The 18,824-nt window shown below is 40.4% G+C and overlaps 1 protein-coding gene across 2 annotated transcripts in view; it reads right to left on the reverse strand.

The window, feature by feature from the left end:
• Positions 1 to 482: 482 nt before the first annotated feature.
• Positions 483 to 18,824, reverse strand: part of LOC121955375 (glutamate receptor ionotropic, kainate 2-like) — a 75,156-nt gene continuing 56,814 nt past the window's right edge. For both annotated transcript variants that reach the window (XM_042503307.2, XM_042503308.2), the window contains exons 11-16: positions 18,581 to 18,804; positions 13,999 to 14,117; positions 12,418 to 12,635; positions 10,697 to 10,922; positions 7,120 to 7,370; positions 483 to 3,904 (exon numbers count right to left, since the gene is read on the reverse strand). In XM_042503307.2, coding sequence (XP_042359241.1) covers positions 3,740 to 3,904; positions 7,120 to 7,370; positions 10,697 to 10,922; positions 12,418 to 12,635; positions 13,999 to 14,117; positions 18,581 to 18,804 — 1,203 coding nt within the window. In that variant the 3' untranslated portion in view covers positions 483 to 3,739. The remainder of the gene's footprint in view (positions 3,905 to 7,119; positions 7,371 to 10,696; positions 10,923 to 12,417; positions 12,636 to 13,998; positions 14,118 to 18,580; positions 18,805 to 18,824) is intronic.

Raw genomic sequence — 18,824 nt, forward strand, 5'->3', positions numbered from 1 at the left:
CCCATTGTTTTGAGAATCCAGTGTTTTATCGGTACGTTGCCTTCCCCGCAGACATAGATGTGACAGTGGAACATTTTCAGGACCTTTTTGTCAGGCTGTGCGGTCTCCCGTGCATCATTGTGAATTCTATATTCTTACGGTCATCTGGATTTCTGGGATCTCAGAGGGGTATTTCAAAAACTCTGTGGCCAGAGAGTGATACATAGCGTGGCAGATGGCCAGGTAGATAGATGGTACAGTGAGCCAGGCAAAAGAATAGCTGCTCAACATGCTTGCAATCTTGATTTGATTAACAATTTAGCAATTACCTAATGTATTCTTTTCATCAATTAGAAGAGCCTGACATTTCAGAATATTGCAAGTCATAATGCTCATCATTATGCCTGATGGCATCATTAAAATGAGTTACCAAAACATGTCCTGTCTGCAGTTCATTTGTTACCAAAAGAACTTGAAAAAGTTTAAATGACAAAAGGCAAGACTACAATTATGACATTTTTAATGACATTATTTGTAAAACCTTGCATCAGTGTCAAATTCCATGAGCTTGTATTTGTTTGACAGGATAGCAAAGCCTTTGGAGTCATTTTAATCCATGTTTCCAGGTATTCAATCACTTCAGCTCGCACTAGAATTAGCTGCGTGGAAAATGACAAGCAACACTGGTAGAACGCTAACGAGTTTCAGGATTATGTCCTCCCAGTCAATTCTCATATTGTGTATAAGTAGTTGTCTTAAATAAGTCATTGACTAAATCCATTCATGTACAGCAGAGATGTCATGACTAGCATTGGCCCTTGTGTATTTTTTTTTCCTTTGAAATCCCTTAATTAACTGAGTAGTGTAAGAAGACAGGGGCAGTGAAGAATTAACCTACCACGTATGCTTGTCATTTCACAACATGGGACAGAATTAACAGACAAGAAGTGTCGTGGGGCCAAATGTGATTGTGTCACTTGGTGACATTAAACTGGAGACAATGAGTGGACAAATGATCTGACCCGCCCACAGGTTATCATCCACAACACGCCCCTGGGTTGCTAAAGTCCCCCTTGAGCCAACATGAGTCAAGCAACGAGCCAAGGTGAGACATTTACTCTGGTAACATACAGGAAGTGCCTCAAAACTGCTGATTATTCTCAGATCACATTTACTGCAATTGCACTGTTACATACATTCACAGGTCGCCCATCACTGAGGTTCACAAGTCAGTCCTGCAAAGTTAAGAAAACAATCTCACCACTTATAGCTGTTCTGGAGCTTTCGATCATATGATATGATCTTCCTCAGCAGATAAGAGTTGTCCGGTGACAATGGTTGATATTTACTTTTTCATAATTAATGAAGTTAAAGTTTAAGGAGTTGTCATCCATGTCAGCTCGAAAAGTTGACAGTGTATACGTTGTTCTGAATATGACAATGCTCTGAAATTTACATGGTTCAGATAGTCTGAATGTAGCTTTTTCCAGTTAAGACATGTGGGATATGCAGGTATTATTCTGGTTTTAGGAGCAATATTTGGACATGTATATGATGCCTTTAAAATATGCATCTCAACTGGTTTTTACTGCAGTTTGCAACATACGACCTCTTGCCTAGTTATGGTCAGCTCTGTGTGTTGTGATGGATATGTTGTGCGCAAACTGTGCACAAGCTGTGCTAGCTGTGCTAGAGATGCATACCCAAAAGAAAAGCCAACATTTCTAGTCTGAAGATTAAACACATCTACTTTTAAACATTATGAAAGACTTGGATATCATTTGGTTCTTCATAAGAGGGTGGTTGAAATATAGGGTTTGTGTTCACAAGTCTGCCACCAGTGGAAAACTTGGAAAAAAAATTCTGGCACAAGCATCAGCCTTTCCACCTTTTTTGTATTTTGATGTTATAAAACACATGTTACAGCACCTTAACCTGAGAATGCTTGGCTGCATGACAATGGAAATATACTTTTTCATTAGTCATGTAAACAGCTTTATAGGAATATTGTCTTTTTCTGAATAAGAACAAAAAACAGAATATTTTGTGCATACAAATGCAGTCAGAGACAATCGGAAGTTAACAAAGCAACTGAGCAAATTTCATCACCTATGAAGATCATGCGACTTGATCGAAAGCTCTGGGAGAGCTAGTAAATGTACCTTGTGTTGAGAATGTATTTTTCACAGTCAATTACTAATTTTCACTAACTGTCCACAATGCAAAGATCAAGAGTTTTTTGTAATTATTAAGTAAAATTTTCTAAAACAGAATCTGTCAGTGCTGTAAAATGATCCTTCCTGTCATCAATAAAATCAACTAATTTAAATAATTTTCTAGAATCAAGTGACATTTTTTCCTCAAGTGCAGCAGTTCACCTTTTTATGTCTTAAGAAAGATGTTTAGGACTTGATACTAGTCAAAGATCCCATCATAAAACTTGATTGCCTGCAGAGCTAAAATGTAGCCTGGTAACAAGCGACAATTGCATGTTTTACTGTCTCTCATAGTGACTCATCATAGCCACAGATATTCAACTACACTTTTTGTCAGCAGGTCTTCTATGACAGAGCTCTGTACCAATTTCCAGAATGAGTCACCACCTTCTCCTACTTTGAGCACCACTAAGTTTCCGGTTTTCACCCCATTGTCCCCAGACGGTATGTACAGCTGGCCCCATGATACTGAGACAAAAGACTGAATCTCTGATTGATGAGAGAAATGAACCCTACACAGCAGAGTTTGAAGCCCCATAGCCACGAGTTGACAGAATTTGAGGGCTAAGTTGTTATCTGCTACATATTTTGTCCACAGGAGGGGCTACCATGATACAAAGTACTACAAAACTTCTTGTTCTTGTACAAAAACAAACATTTTTGTAGAAATCCTGCATTTTTAAACAACAACTGATACAGAGTGAAAACTGCAGACTGTGTGTCATGATGGACATGAATAAGGACTTTGACAGTATACATTGCTTGTAGAGGCTTTGAACATAATAATAGGCATGGTAGAAAGTTCTTTAAAATGGCAGAACTTTGGCACGAGAAAGGCATTACAGAAGAAAACGATGAGTATTCGACAAGGTCAGCATAGATGATTCCAAACTAAACATCACTTTTATACATTGGTGTATATTAAACCATTTGGCACTGACTACCGTTCCCTTTGTTGGTGTGAGATTAGTGTTTGTTTAAATCATTTGAAAGAAACTCAAGCCACTGATGGGAAGGACTGATGGGGTCAAACACACATGGAGGTAAGACAAAAGGGCATTGACATCAACAGAAAAACTACATCTGGTGTTACTGTCACAATAGAATTTTCCCTTCTGCACAGGTGTGTCAGATGAGAGTGTGTGTACGTACGTACGTGTGTGTACGTGTGTGTGTGTGTGTGTGTGTGTGTGTGCGCGTGTGCATGTGCATGTGTATGTGTTATGCGTATGTGTTAAAGTCCACTTCTACTGCGGACTGGACTTATGTTTTGACCCAAACCTGCTTGGATCTCTTTTCAATTTATACACTTTGAAGTCCATCCTTTCCAGCTCCTTTCTAAAAGTGAACGTCACAGTGAGGTGACACTGCTCAGGTATCTATATTTCCACAGGAAACATCTGTCTACATAAGCAAGTGGGTTCAAAAGGAGTCCTGGTTTGACTGCTAGCCTCAGTCTGTGGTTAAAGTCAGAATTAAATTGAGCCCCATTTTCTCACCTCTATGGTTTTTAGCGAGGGGCATGTTCCGGGTATGTTCAGTGCTCATGCCATGGTTTCCTTTCCTGGGAGTCTCCTGTCGTTGAAAGTGTGCATGTTAATGACCTCCTCTGTCTTAACGATGACGGGCGGCTGAGGCTTCTGTTTGAGACGGCGTTGGCACTTCAGAGACACACGCAGCTCATCCATCATGGCGCTGCAGAATGATCGCTGCATAAAGAATCACAACAGTTAAAGCTGGCACCTTACTGTTCATCACTTTACTCAAAGCTAAGTGGCACGAAAAGGTTGCTTTTAACTAGAGGGCCAGTGCTCCCAGAATTGCATATTTTAACACAAAATATGGTCTTTTCCTAACCATAACCAAGTTGGGATTTTTGTGCATTAACCTAACTATACATTCACCACAGTATTGTTGAAACATAGTGTTTCAACATAGCCTCTACTTAATGACCTGCAAATATAACGTAACAGTTTTTAGTTTGACGATTGCATAGAAACCCTAAAGACCAAAAGTACATAAAATCATGTTTTGGCCATACAGTGTAACAATGTCAAGATGGTCTAATTTATGTTGCCCAAAATCACAAATTACAAAGTGCCTTTCTGTATGCCCAGCATATAACACACTCTATCTTTGGACTCATGGTTTGGATGGAGAATAATTTGATGAGTGGTTTTAAATGAATGTTATTGAATAGTATCATCAACAAGCTGAAAGTAAGGTAAGGTAATAAGGTAAAGTAACACAGAGGTGGCAGCAATCAATGACAGCTTTTTTCTTCTTTCAATAAGTTAAGTCTTAACACTGACTAGTGTAAAAGTCAGTCCAACCCCTTAGTTTGATTTTTAAACATGTATTTTTTTTTTTAAATCAGGCGTTCATTTAAAGTACTGATGTGTTCTGGATTTTCCCCTTTTCAGCTTTACTGTCTTACAAAGGTCTGAATGCTGTTTCAAAACCTTTTGCACCCTGCCAAGAACTCAAAGTAACATTCAACACTTTCAGTTTTTTGGTGTGCAAGCAGAAAATGTAAGGATACTGAACAAATGGCAAAATATCCACTTCAGCAGATTAAATCCAAAAATATTGGATTCTTTTACAACATCAATCACCCCCTCATAGAGTGATGCATGTTACGTAACATCAATAATATGAGCCTCTGTTGTCCCTGTATTATCTGTGTGGTGTGAAATCCTATAAAATGTCAATATGCTTGTGCATCAACGTTGCCAAGACAAATTCCCATACATTCACTCTCTGATTATGCAAAATCTAATTCAAATTCTTAGAGGGTGTAGGAGGAGAGGAGATATGAAAGAGGAGGCAGAGCAGTAATGTATGAAGCTATTATTTTTCTGTTTGTGTATGTGCGTAGGTGTGTGAGATGGATATCTGTAGGTGGCTTATGCACCAGACCAGGTATTTTTGTTTTTCTCTCAATTTTTACATATATTTGTCTGGCACATGAATGAGATATTTTGTATACTCGGAAAGAGTGATTACAGGAATAGAGAGGGGTAGGAAGGGGTGAGAGAAAAAGAAACAATGAGGAGGGAGATGGATTAGAGTGATGGAGAAAAGAAGGGGGTAAAAAAGCTGGTGACGTAAGGATGGAGGAGGTTGGCAGGGAAAGAAAATAGAGAAGGAGCGGCTTGTTGTCTGCATGTAAATTACTAGCACCTTGGCAGCCAAGAGATTGTGGCATTTGCAAATTATCTGAATATTGTGACCCAGTCTTGCGGCTCTTGATTAATGATAGCTGAGATGTGCTCAGAAACATATGCAGACCGTAAAAAAAAAGCCAGAAACTAATTACAGTTGCAATAAAGTAACACGCTGCTGCGCTGTGCTAATTCTGTAGATGTAAATAATTAAAACACGCTATCAAAAAGACTTTTGCAATTATCTGGAAACATCACATGTATGACTTAAAGAGCACTAAAATACATACTCCACGCTGTGTGATGAATCATGTGTTCTCAGTGCTAAAATAGAGCGCAGATAGAGCAGTCTGAAATATATTTAGTCTCTTGCTAGAAAGAAACATAACCAGAGGGGGGAAGAAAAAGCTGCAAATATGCTATACTGCATACACGGTGTGTTTGTTTTCAGACAAATTTGGGATTAAAGGATCATTTCATATTTTTTCAAGTCTACCTTATACTTGCATGCAGTTTTTGGTTGCTGTAATTATTTTTCTAGTCCATACAGGCCATACAGAGAACCCATCCTGATGTGATTTTAAACTAAGAGATGGGGGACAAAATCCACACTCCTTCATCTTAATATCTAATGCATTATAAAATTTAGTGCAGACTAATGCGAGTTAGACAAATCAAAATGCTCTCTTGCCGACTTCCAAAATGACTTATATGACTGGGCCCAAAACAACCTTTTTTATAGTAATAGTTTGAAACACGTCCTTAATGTCATGAAACAGCCTGAATTCTACTCCAAAACTAAGTGGTTAGGTTTTTGAGAAACACAGCGGTTTGGTATTCAACTAGTACCTGTCACTAGCATAATGTAATGTATATCACGTGACAAACATCAACAATAACGCTTCACTAGCATAAAATTCTACATATACTGGTATACACGGCTTTGTTGTTATTAAGAGAAATCAATGCTGACAGTGGAAGGCGAACATCTGTCTCTCGAGTGAAAGTCCTTTTCAACAATTTCTGAGCTGAAAAACTTACATGCTAAAACTTGTTCTTTAAGGGGATTTAGCCATTTCAATACCAGTACTTGCTTCTACACCAAAACCAGTCACTGGTTTGGAGAGGCACCGCTGCTGCATCCTGGGCTTACTACCACCCAAGACAATTGTGATTGGTTTAAAGAGCATGTGTTTCTCCTAAGGGCAGAATTAAGATGGGCTCATCAACACTAACACACATGAAGAAAGGTCTGGCTATGCAAGAGTACTTCGATATTATCCCTCCACTGCAGCTCAGCAAGGAAACACAATCTGAAACACAAAAAGGAATGTTGTGCTAAAGAGGCTAACTTTGTAAAATACCCACATGACTTGGCTGACTCGGTCAGCTAAAATGTCAGCTCGTATTAGCTTCAGCTCAAGGGATGTTTTTATGGCCTGTATGGACATGATGATCAATTACAGCGACCTAAGTCTCATGTACAAATGGGCATGTGAGTATTATTTTAAGACACACTTGAAAAAAATGTGATCTCCAACTCATTTCCAAACCTGCAAAAGAAGAAATATGCAAACTAAAAACATACTGCAAATATACAATCCAATATGTAGCACTGTATTTGATAGTTTGGTTAAAGGTATACTTTAGTTTGCCTTAAAAATGGTTCAATTCCAAATAGAAACAACAAATCTTTATAAGACAAAGAATACATGACCAAAGCTTTAATTCTTAACATGCATCAGAAAAGACTTGGGTACCTTCTCCAGCTGGGCGTTCTGCTTGGACTTGTAAAGTACCTCCCCTACAGCCACAAACACTGACAGCACCAGTCCTGCAGCCAGCACGATGAAGATCCCGCCAATGTTCTGCACGCCCAGAGCGCTGGCCTCTTTGCTCTCCTCCTCGGGACAGCCGTTCCCTCTCCACCACTTCTCCTTCATCATGTGCAGCTTCCCTTCCTCCTGCAGCTGCAGAATGGCTATCGTGATCTTGTCTCTGTACGGCGAGCCTGCGAGGAGACAATATGAGATTAGAGAGCATGGATAATAGCAGGATATGATTAAACCTGATTATGCCTCGCAAAGTTATTGTTGAGTTTATGTGTATATATAACCAGCGGTGGTGGGAGTATGAAACACGCTGTGGCTTGCATGTGATCATATAACCTGTCATGTTATTGTTGGCTGCTTAGAAGGAGTTTTTTGTAAGTCCTCCTTCAAATCCCACTAATCCCTATATTCACAGACTGATTCCAAAATTCTCACTCCTCTCTGCAGTGTGTGAATTATAATGCACAGGGAGTTGGCAACAAAGACTTGGCTTTGTGTAGTGGAGCTGCTGTTGATTCTGACGAATTAGCTGCTGTTTGCACACTCTTTCATACACCATAAATGGTGCGCATAAACAGAAAAAAGCAGAGGAGCCCAGTGGAGTCTACATTACGGTGCATATGTGTTTGGGATTAAATGTGTGTATCTGAGATATGGTTGCTCTATTAGTGTGTTTTTATGCATGTCGATGTCATGATGAGTAAAAGAACCCAAATCCACAGACAGTGGGAAGGCGCCAGAATTAGCGACAAGGCATTAAGGCTCAGCGGGTGCTGGCTTGATCAAAGGAGGAGTAATCGCTGCAGAGTACCCGAGTGGGGTCGTGTTCCTTTCCCATCCACAGCATGTGCGACACAACACGCGGCCGATTGGGGCGCAACGCACACTCTCTCAGCCCAATCCAGGCCAGGAAAGAGCAATGTTCATGTTTCATTTATAAACTGGTTTAAAAGCTTGTTAGTGTATTAATATGATTACAGAACTCATACATAATGAAGCCTGCTTGTACATTTCCATTTCCATTTCATGTGCTCATTCAGAGCGACTTAAAAGAGATGAGAAATGTAACATTTATAGAAATCAGTTTTTCCAACATGGAACATTTTGTGCCAAAACTCTGGGGGGAAATAAACTAGATATGCCCCCAGGTAGCAGGTGGTATTACTTTGTCTGCTGCTCTCATACAGTTTTGCCTGTCAGCCCCTTTAGCTGATTCCCCCTCTGTCTCATCTATCATTTATCTATTGCTATCCATCATCCTTTCATCCCCACGTCTCTCTGTATTTAGACTGACAAAGGACATTAATAAAAAACAAAAATTACACAAAGTGCTGCTGATTTTTGAATTAGCGTCTTCTATCATAAATAGTCCATTTTTGTGAGTGTTCATGTGCTGTTCTTATGACTACGTGTGCTTTTATGTGTGACATGCGCACTTTGAGACAATCCATATTCATTCTGTGCATGTACAGTAGATATGTGCAGCTATGCGCACGTGCACGTGCATGTGCATGTGAAAAGCATATGCTTGCTTCATTTGAAGATGAGAAATCTATCAAGTATCCGAGTCCCCTGATTCTGGCTCCCCTCATATTTCAAATGATTAATGATGGCCTAACAAAGCAGGCCTTGGATAAATGCTAATAGGATGGGTCCTTAGAGAGGAGGATATGGAGAGCGGGGCTCGGGCAAATGGAAAAGCGCTGTGCTTGACACACTGTGCATACACAACTACCTGACAGATGTGCAACACCAGAGGACATCCATCACTCCCACACTGTCTGGCCTCAAGTATTAATGTGATCATAGTTAAAGTCGATAGCCGTAGATGACGCATTTGCGTTTTGGGAACAGGACGTGTGAAAAGCGTCAAGCACTAAAAGGTTAAGACTTATTATACGGCTTGCTCTGTTTTATTGCTGTAACAGCCCCACAGGGAATGGGATGCTAAACAGCGTTGAGCAGGGCAAAAGTTATAGGCTGGAGGTTGACATGAAGGTTGAGGTCTTCATGGTGTGGAGACAAAAGAACAAGGAGAAAGCAGCCGTCTGAAATAAAACATTCCTATTCTTCCAAGACGACTTCTGGCAGGAAATCACTTTGAATTAATGAAGTAATTAACTATCTCAAGACCTCTTATATTACAGAAGAAACATTTTAGAGGCTGTGATCAACTTTATTCCTGAAATATTGAGCAATGAACATCAGAATTAGAGATTGAAATGAGTTAGAGGGAAGTAATAACTTTGAGAGCGGACATTTTTAATCATTATTTTTTATGCATTAAAATACTAAACCACTTATCGCTGAATTAAAGCAATTCAGGGGAATATTTTGTAGTCATATATTTGATGCACTGTATCACCACATGAGTGGAATTAGAGTGGATCCACGTTCTAGGTCCGTGTCCATCTCAAGGGCATCAGTGTAAGTACTCCTGCACTTATGGGGCCACAGTGGGACTATAACTCACAACATCACCTCAGCTTTGTTACAGCCGCCGCAATCATGGCATCCCTGCAGATCCATAACTGCCCCATATTCATCAGCAGTAGCCAGGTCCAGATGTGGATGGCCAGAATTAATCCTCCATATTTTGATGGCCTTCATATCTGTGATGATGTATGTGGCTATTACAGCTGGTTGCAGTGCTCTCCGTGGCCTCGTCATGGCCACGCTAACCTCTATGACATGAGGATTTGGAAGCAGCTTCACGCTGAGGTCCCCAAGAGTGTCAGGGTTGTAGGCCGCACATTTATAAACCCTGACGAAGACTGCTTTATATGCAACAACCACAATACAGGAAATGGGGAATGGTTCTGACTCATCACAGGGTAATGGTGCTTTAAAATGTACAATTTTTTTTTTTTTGACAGAGGCTGTGTCAAATAAGCAGATATGAAAACTTCTAAGTGCTTGTTTTATACTCTCTGAAGTGTTTTGTTGTTGTGGTTTAATGCTCCAACACAATTCAGACGGTGTCAAGTAAGTCACAGGGAATTGCACTAAATTGACTTTTTGGTTGCTTTCCGTGATTGTTTCACTGTCTTGCACTCACCGCCTTATGCGACTGCAAAGTAGGCGAAAACACACCATTAAAAATATTGTTGAACACATGCTTGCTTTCCTACTCTGTAAATAATCCTGTAAGAAAATCATTATGGCTAGAAAAAAAAACAACACTTGCCAAGGCAGTGCTCGGACGGCTCCTGTTTCTCGAGCCCCAGGCACATTTTAACCTTATCCATAAATTCAACCTCTTCAGCCATTCGCTTTTCATTAAGATAAACCTTTTACACCTCGTGCCGTTGAAACATTATACCCGTGACCCCATCAATAAAGGTCAACCTTTTCGTTCTTGGAGCTTATTAATCATCAGCGCTATATACCTTTATCTGTTGCATAGTATCTGCAGTATCTCTCTCTGACCTAAAGCTTTTCAAATGCTTTTTATAAACACATCAGGCAGCACAGATGCTTCTTATAGAGGTTTGAGGTCATTTACCCATAGGTGTCCCCACTCCATAGGCTTTGGAGTCTATGAGGCCTCCGACCTGTGTGAGGTTGCAGTTGCGTTGGGTGACAAACTCGATGGTGGTGGACTCCATGAGGAAGGCATAGTCGGAGGTCAGGACGCGCTGGATGCCCTCCTCTACGTTCTTGACCATCACAGATTGCCTCCTGCTGTTCATGAACTCCCACATCTTGTCGTAGGTGGAGATTTTTGTTTTCTATAAAGGAACAGAAAATAGAGGCGCAAAGAGGTTTGTTGCTGTAATCTGAATAAATTCTGCTGCTACGAGAAATTTTCAGTGAGTATTTTTTAATATCATGCAGGCTTTTTGTTTAACGTCATGTAAAAATGCAGTTAACAAACTAACTAAAGAAAGAAAAGAGTTTTATATTTCTGACAAAAAATAGTAAAAGGTGTAGGTGTCAAATTAAGAGTTCTGTCAAATCAACCCTTTTTAATACTATTTAGGGTTGGCAATGGTTTTGTTTTTGTAAAATATGTTTTTATATAAAAGTTTTCATTGGTTAAAGTGCAATGTGCAGGATATGTTTACAACTGTGTGTAAAACATTTTGCAGTGAAAATAAAAGCCAACCCCAGCTCTGTCTGCTTGGCATTTCGTCTTGTTATATTTGTGAGACTTTCATAGCTACATGTGCTAGCACCTGGTTGCTAGCTTTTTATCAAGCCCTGACTTCACCTGCATGCTGTGCCTGGGAACATCTCAAACACAACAAAAGCAGAGGAAAATAAGAAAATACAGGCAGAGGGCAGAGTCCTTTGCACACAAGATTATATAATCTATATATAATCTAACATCTAAGTTTTTCATTGTATCTTAGTGATTACAGTCTCAATGCTTGCTCTTCACTTTCCCAACACCATATCAGAGGTGTTTTAAATGGACAGTTCACCCTAAAATCAAAAAGACATATTTTTCCTCTCACCTCAAGTGCTATTTATCAATCTAAATTGTTTTGGTGTGAGTTGCTAAATGTTGGAGATATTGCCCTCCAATACAATGGAACTAGATGGCACTCGGCTTGTGGTGATCAAAGTACCAAAAAAAAAAAAAAGATTTGAAAAACTCAACAGCAAGGTCTCTTTCCAGAAGTTGTGACCCTGCTACTCGATAATCCACAGACCCTCCAGACCAAAACTGCTCAAGTTTTGTGTAAGAACTATGTTGTTTCTACCAAATCAAACTCGCTAATAACATCACCACACAGAAGGAAGCGTGCATCTACTCATGAGACGTCTTTTTTTGGTCCTTTGACAACCCCAAGCCAAGTGCCATGTACTTAAATTATACTGGATTTAAGGTAGAAATCTTTATGCCTGATATCTCCAACATCTGGCACTCACACCAAAACAATCTAGATTGTTGAATAATACAACAGGTAAGAGGAAAACATCTGTTGTTGAATTTGGGATGAACTGTCCCTTTAAGGTACTGCTGATTTACCTGAATATTTCAAACTGCTTCTCTATTAAAACAACATTGATTTGTTTGGCTGGACAGTAAACAGATATAACAGTTGGTCTTGTGCTGCATTTAGGACAAAGCAGTTGCTAAAAGAGTGTTAGCTTAAGTAGTAAAAACACTAGTTGTTTCCACCCGTATCTGAAATCTCAAGGATTATTACTTTAATAACTGAGAAAGTAAGATTTCTCATAAAGCCACTCTAGAAACACCCCGACGGAGCCAGCTACCTTGAAGAAGGTCATGGTGGCGCCGTCCTCTACCACCCCGTACAGGATTTTAGTTTGCTTGGCCAGGTCGTCAGCTGAGTCTATGGGCGACTCCATCCTCTCCACAGTGAGGAAGGCAGCCAAGTTGGCTGTATATGACGAAATGATGATGAGGGTGAAGAACCACCAGATGCCTCCCACTATTCGAGTCGACAGGGCCTTGGGCATGAGCTCTGAGCCTGGTGTGAGTGAGGTGGCAGAAGTGAATGTCACACAGCAAAATGCATTCATCTTAGCATCTAATCTTGTGTAAAAGTTCATTTTAACCCCGACAACACTTTGCTTATGCTGCTTTCAGATGCCTTTCAAAATCAATTAACCATTTGAAACCTGAGCAATTTTTTCTAAAAAAAAAAAACATGGAAAAAATGAAGTGATCTACAAATTATAAGAAATTAGAATATATAGATTAAATAAAAACCTGGGGAAAATGTCTGGGGGAAAAGGAAAAATGGAAGTAAAAAACTTTATTGCATATTTAAAATTGTGTTACAGAATTTTCCGAATTTTTTACAGCCTTTTCTAAGACTTTTTTGCTTTATAAATGTTATCTGACTGTCTATTTTTCTTTCATTTCTTTTATTTACTTTTTTTTTTTTAGCTAATTTCTTACTAATTTTGGAGTAATTTCTTTTTGCATTCTTCGCATATTTTTGAAAGAAATCAGACTATTTTTCTCAGGTTTCAAAGGGTTAAAATGTAGAAAACCAAATAAGATTAGTTCCTTTAAAAACTTGTTTCAAAAGCTCTCTTCAAGTTTTCAGCTCGTGGATATCACTGCTCGCTTCAAGCAGAAATCACTTAAGAGAGCTCTCTAAACAAGATGATTGTTGAATTTCAAACAACTGAAATAATCTTGTCTCAAGTTTAAGTGAGTGTTTTAAATAATCCAGGAAACACAGAAAGACAGTATTTAAAAAATGTCTACAGAGAACAAGGTTGTTTGCATAAATCAATCATATCAAATCAAATACATTCACTATTGATCGTTCGGGACAGTGTGGAGAAGTGACAGGCTGTTTGGGCCAGAGAGTCATGTACCCAAGGTAACCTCACATCCTGTCTCCACACCCCACTGATCTCTGGGTGCTGACGGGCCAAGGGCAAGAGGAGAGGACACTGGGTATTATCATTACTATGATAAACTGCATATTAACAGACTGTATATAATTTGAATAATTCTCAGTGGTCACGCTATATGAGCTGCTGTTGATGAAAACATTAATTTAAATGTATTCAAATTGTAAACTCTAATTGAGGGTTTTAAAACAATGGTAATTTCATTTTACTAGTGGTATTTAAATCTATCCCTCTCATACACGTCTCCTATATATTCTATGTTCCTATGAGCTAAATTAACTTAATTAAAAAAACATTACATGCACATTTACTCTAAGCTCTGTCTTCCTGGCTGTGGACCCCCAGAGGTCTCTCTCTCTGTTGCCGCAGGCTTGGACAAAACAACCCCAACCCTCAGAGACAGTGGGATACAGAGAGCTCCAGCTCCACAGAGCAACAGCAGCCACAGGCTGAGGCAACTACCTTGCTGCATGAGAGCCCCAACTCCAAACCAGAAACTATTGAGCAGCGTAAAATTGTTTTCCACTACATCAGAGTCTGGGTTGCATGGATGCGGGTTGTACCACTCGTAAGGGCTAAACCTACAAAAGGGAGAGAGAGCAAAGAGACAGATATGTCAGCACAAAGCAAAGAACAGTGTGTTCCCTGCCACAGATTAAACGGCACATAAAACATAAATTTTAAAACATTGTGAGCAGGAACAAAGGGAGTGTGAATGTGTGGGGATCCTGTGTTGTGGCCTCAGGGTCTGAGCTTCTGCAGAGACCAAAGCAAATCATTGTGGCTTTCACTGAGATCAACTTATTGGCATATTCAAATGCCATCAGTTTATTGTGAGAACAGATCAATAGGCTGGAATAACACTGTCACTGGTGATAATGTCCCAGTGCGAGATGATCTTTGGAGCTCATTTGGATTCACTGACTCTGGAGCCGTTATGTGTTACCCGAGTAACTGCAATCACTGTTACTCTGCCGATGCCAAACCCTCCATACAATCCAAACATAGGACTTTTTTCTGGTTTCCCAAGAGCTGTCTCTTGTCTTCCATCCCCTAGCTGCTCTCCTCACACCTTCATCTCTTTTTCCTATTCTGCACAATTCCCACCCAATAACCTACACCTCATTTCCCCCCCGATTACCTCGCCTCCCCTATGCACCTCCCTTTTTTACCCCTCCAGCCTCCCGCTACCTTCCTTGGCTGATTGTCAGTGTCTTCAGGTCAGTTGTGGACATTTCTCATTTATTATCCTAAGCAAAAGTGGCATGGCATTAGCGCAGGGTGATTGGGTTAGTGTTAAGCATCAGGAACTGATTGAGTTTGTGCTGAAGTGGGTGATGGCGTGAACATTGCTTATGCATAGTTGAAGGCCCCATCAGGTAAGGCTGTTTAGCCCCCCCCCCAACATGCCGCATGTTAATAAGCCTGAGTCTTAAAAGTTCAGACTGCATCGGATGGAATGTGATACCATTTGTCAGCTGCAGCTTTAAGAGATGCACAAGAACTTATATAAATATACCGTGTATATTTACAAGACACAGAGCAGCACTTCACATTACCAAACCAAATGTTAGATGACGGTAGTTTTATGGCGGCGTAATTTCCCACAGAGATGGCATGAGTGCTGTAGATCCCCATACAGATCTGTCATTTGATCTCTCTTTGTTGCTGCAGCAACCTAATTAACAGCCTTATTTTACAAGCGTCGTGAACGCGGTAACATTTTTGTGTTGAGATTCATCTACGTGGACATGGTTTTGATGACACACTATAATTCTTCCTGTCAACCCCATCAGCATGTCTGATTTGCTGGAATGTCAATGAGCTCGGTCTCCTTGGAACCACAGGCAAGTGAAACGGCACAATGGCCTTGCCGTGCAGAATGCAGTGTGTGCACTCGCATGTATTCGTGTAGGGGTTTTATGTGTATCAAGCCTCTGGCGCTATAATGTTTGCGCATGTGCCTTTATAGCTGTGTGGGTGTGCGTTTGTCTGTGGTTGCAACTGTGTATTTGACTTTGAGATGGATTTGATTGAGCAAATGCAAATATTTTCTCTGATGATTTATTTATGTTGCCGTTTACAGACGTTACATAGAACGCTGGGCTGCAGCCTGAGGCCAATTGTGGGTATCATCTGCTGTGGGCCATAGGTGAGGTAGTGTAAATCTGTTTAAACCTATAATGCACACACTTGATTGGATTGCGTTTGTCCCTCTAAGCGTCTACATGTGTATTCTGTATGCACCAGGCCCGATGGCTCCTCTGTATGACCTTTGCCTGCAGCCGGCCCGTATTCCTGCGGGCCGTGTTCTGCACACCGATCACCAGGAAGAAGGGGATGTGGAACATGCGGACGTAAGGTCACCTCCTCACACCAAGCACGAGGGACATGTCGATTTGCACACAGAATTCTAAAAAGATCCCCCCCACCCCTCTCTCCTGTGCCTCTTCTCCTTCGTCCGTCCCCGGCCACAATAACACAACACGCTCCCTTCCATTAACTGTCAGCTGGATTCAATTACTCTGGCCGGCATTATAGATCTGCTGCCTTTCTTCTCTCAGGCCAAATGAAGAGGCTGTGTTGGGGGTGTTCAAATCATAGGCATCCAGGACTTGGGAGTGCAAAACTGCCACATCCTGTAATTACATGTAAACATTTTATAATGCAATTTAAATCATCCATTCTTCTTGGCAGGTGGACATTTTTTACACCGGAAAAGGTTTTGCGATCTGAAAAAATATCATTTCTTTTGTTAATAAAGAGAGGAATCAATTCAACCACACACAGAGCTGGAAGGAACCACTGAGTGAAATGTATTTCTCTGGAGCTTGAAATGAGATAGCTCATTTAGTCAGAAAAAACTGTGTGTGTGTGTATGTATGTGTGTATGTGTGTATGTGTGTGTGTGCATGTGTGTGGGAAGCAGTTCAAAGACTTAAATCCCCGGTGAGATTGAGGTGTTTAGTGTTTTATTGTGCAAAACCGGGACTTCATAAGCTCACTGCACTCACTCTATTTGCAGGCGATTAAAGAAAATAATATACTCTGCATTTGGGGGATTGACCAATCAATGGGTGGCCTTGGAATCAATACTACAATTATGAGAGAACTGGCTCAGCGGACTGAAGAAGAAAACACTGTACTTCAGATTTTAAACTTTGCTGAATATTTTTCGTCACATAGTGTGAGTACAAGCACTATTTATCGCCATGGTGTGCAAAAAAATCCTGAGCACAATGCATGCACGCAGACAAGAACATTTATAATTTAATAAAAGTACCGAGGCCATTTCATTACAACCAGAAGAATATCAATATAATTGCATGCTAATCACTTACCCTGACCAACCGTGGAGACAAGGGCTACGGGTATAATTTGCATATTCTGAACTAACTTAGGTGACAGTTGCTGCATTCCTCTCATGTGATCATTGTGCCGGTAACATTTGATGAAATGTGCATTAAACCCAAACCTCTTGGGATGGAAGCGGAAGAAGAGGAGCCCTGGGGTTAACACACATCTTCCTACATCCGTCATGCATCGGGGGTTTTAGGGGGGTGGGTTCATCAAGATATTTGTAAGAATTGTGCTTGTACAATGTCAGCATTGTACTTGTACATTTCTTACAGCAGATTAAGAGATATATAACGGGTAGCTGGTTTTACAGTTGCTGATGCTTGCGCAAATTTGCCTGAAATAGTGTGAGGAGTCAGCTGATTTTAATGACCATACCAGTGTTTTTCTTGTTTTAGTTCATTTACTGTAGGGCGCAATAGGTAATAAAGTCCAAGTAAACATTTTACCCTTTTTATTACTTTTCATCAAAGCTACTTTATCAATGCATGATAATAGAGCTAAAACAATGGATTGTTTTGAAAATGTGCTGCTAGAAAGTTATGTTTAGCAACTGCTACACCTTTTTATAAAATAGTTTACACTCTCAGTTGTGCTTTAAAGGTCCAGTGTGTCAGACTCAGGGGGATATATGGGAAGAAATGGAATTTAACATACTAGATTTTTCTTAGAGTACAATCACCTAACAATAATGTTTTTGTTGCCTTTGGATGAGGGAGCAGGCTCTCATCCCAGAGATTTCCATTTTGTACCACCACGTTTCTACAGAGTCTGTGATGTTGTATGGAAAAACCAAACACTGGCTCTAGATATCGCTAACTGCATTTCGCATCAGCCTTCATCGCTGGAACAGCACTAGAAAAACACAGATTTTTTAACATGAAACTACTTTATTCAGAGTTTTCACCGTTTTAAATCATCGGGTCTGTTTATTTTGGAGAGGAAGAAACCTCTGCAGATAATTCACCTCCTTGTAAAAACCTCCTGAACGCCCATGATTTTAAGTTATCAAAGAAAAAAAAAGGTGATCTCACATTAGCAGGTGCTGGACTAACAGCCCATCTGCAACAAGCCAACCAGCAAAATAAATCAAAGAAACACTGATTTATAACATGAGACTGCTGTTTTGGTGCTTTTACCAGTTTAATCAAGTGGCCTTTTTTAGTGTTGGAGAGTGCGAACAATTTGGCTTCATAACCTCCTGAACAATGAACACCGAAGGCAGAAGCACACAGGAGAAGTTTCATCTGTAATCCGCAACTCTCACTGTTAGATGCCACTATATCCTACCCACTGTTCCTTTAAGGATAGTAATCCAGCTCAGACAAAAATATAGAATCTAAAAGCTATTGTATGCTCTGGAAAATGGTTCTCGTTGTGCAAAGCATAAGCGAACGTAAAAACACTGGTATGGTCCTTTAAAGTAATGTATTTAGATTTAATACTCTTTTGTTGTGGACTGTATCTACATCACTGAACCATTTAAGAATAAAGAGGCATGGACTGCTTCTTGCAGGAGTGCGTTTGCTACCAGTCACAGCTTGATGATTTTCAGTGAATAAATTCCCCTCTTCAGGCCCAGAGGGAGCAACTGCTGTGTGTTAGTGAAAGCAGGCAAACAGGTAGGGAGGAAGGAAGGAGGGAAGGAGGAAGGAAGGGAAAGGAGGCAGGGGGATTAATATGTTACCTGGCTATGACAAACAGCACACAACTGACACCCAAGCAAGCCAGCAGAATATACATCCAGATATCTGGCGAGAGGGGGTTGAGGAAGGAGAAGACCCCGGGGTTGGTGCCGTTGGGCTTGCGGTACAGGATACTTATCCCCAGCGTCATGAAGGGCTTTGAGAAGTCGATGACCTTCTCCCTGACGTAGGTGATGGCCAGAGGAGCCACTGCCAGGTCTGCTTTCTAAGATGAGATAATAGGGA

The sequence above is a fragment of the Plectropomus leopardus genome, chromosome 16 (genome assembly GCF_026936395.1).
Source record: "Plectropomus leopardus strain MGB_pleo_1.0 chromosome 16, ASM2693639v1, whole genome shotgun sequence".
In the NCBI taxonomy this organism is placed as follows: Eukaryota; Metazoa; Chordata; class Actinopteri; order Perciformes; family Serranidae; genus Plectropomus; species Plectropomus leopardus.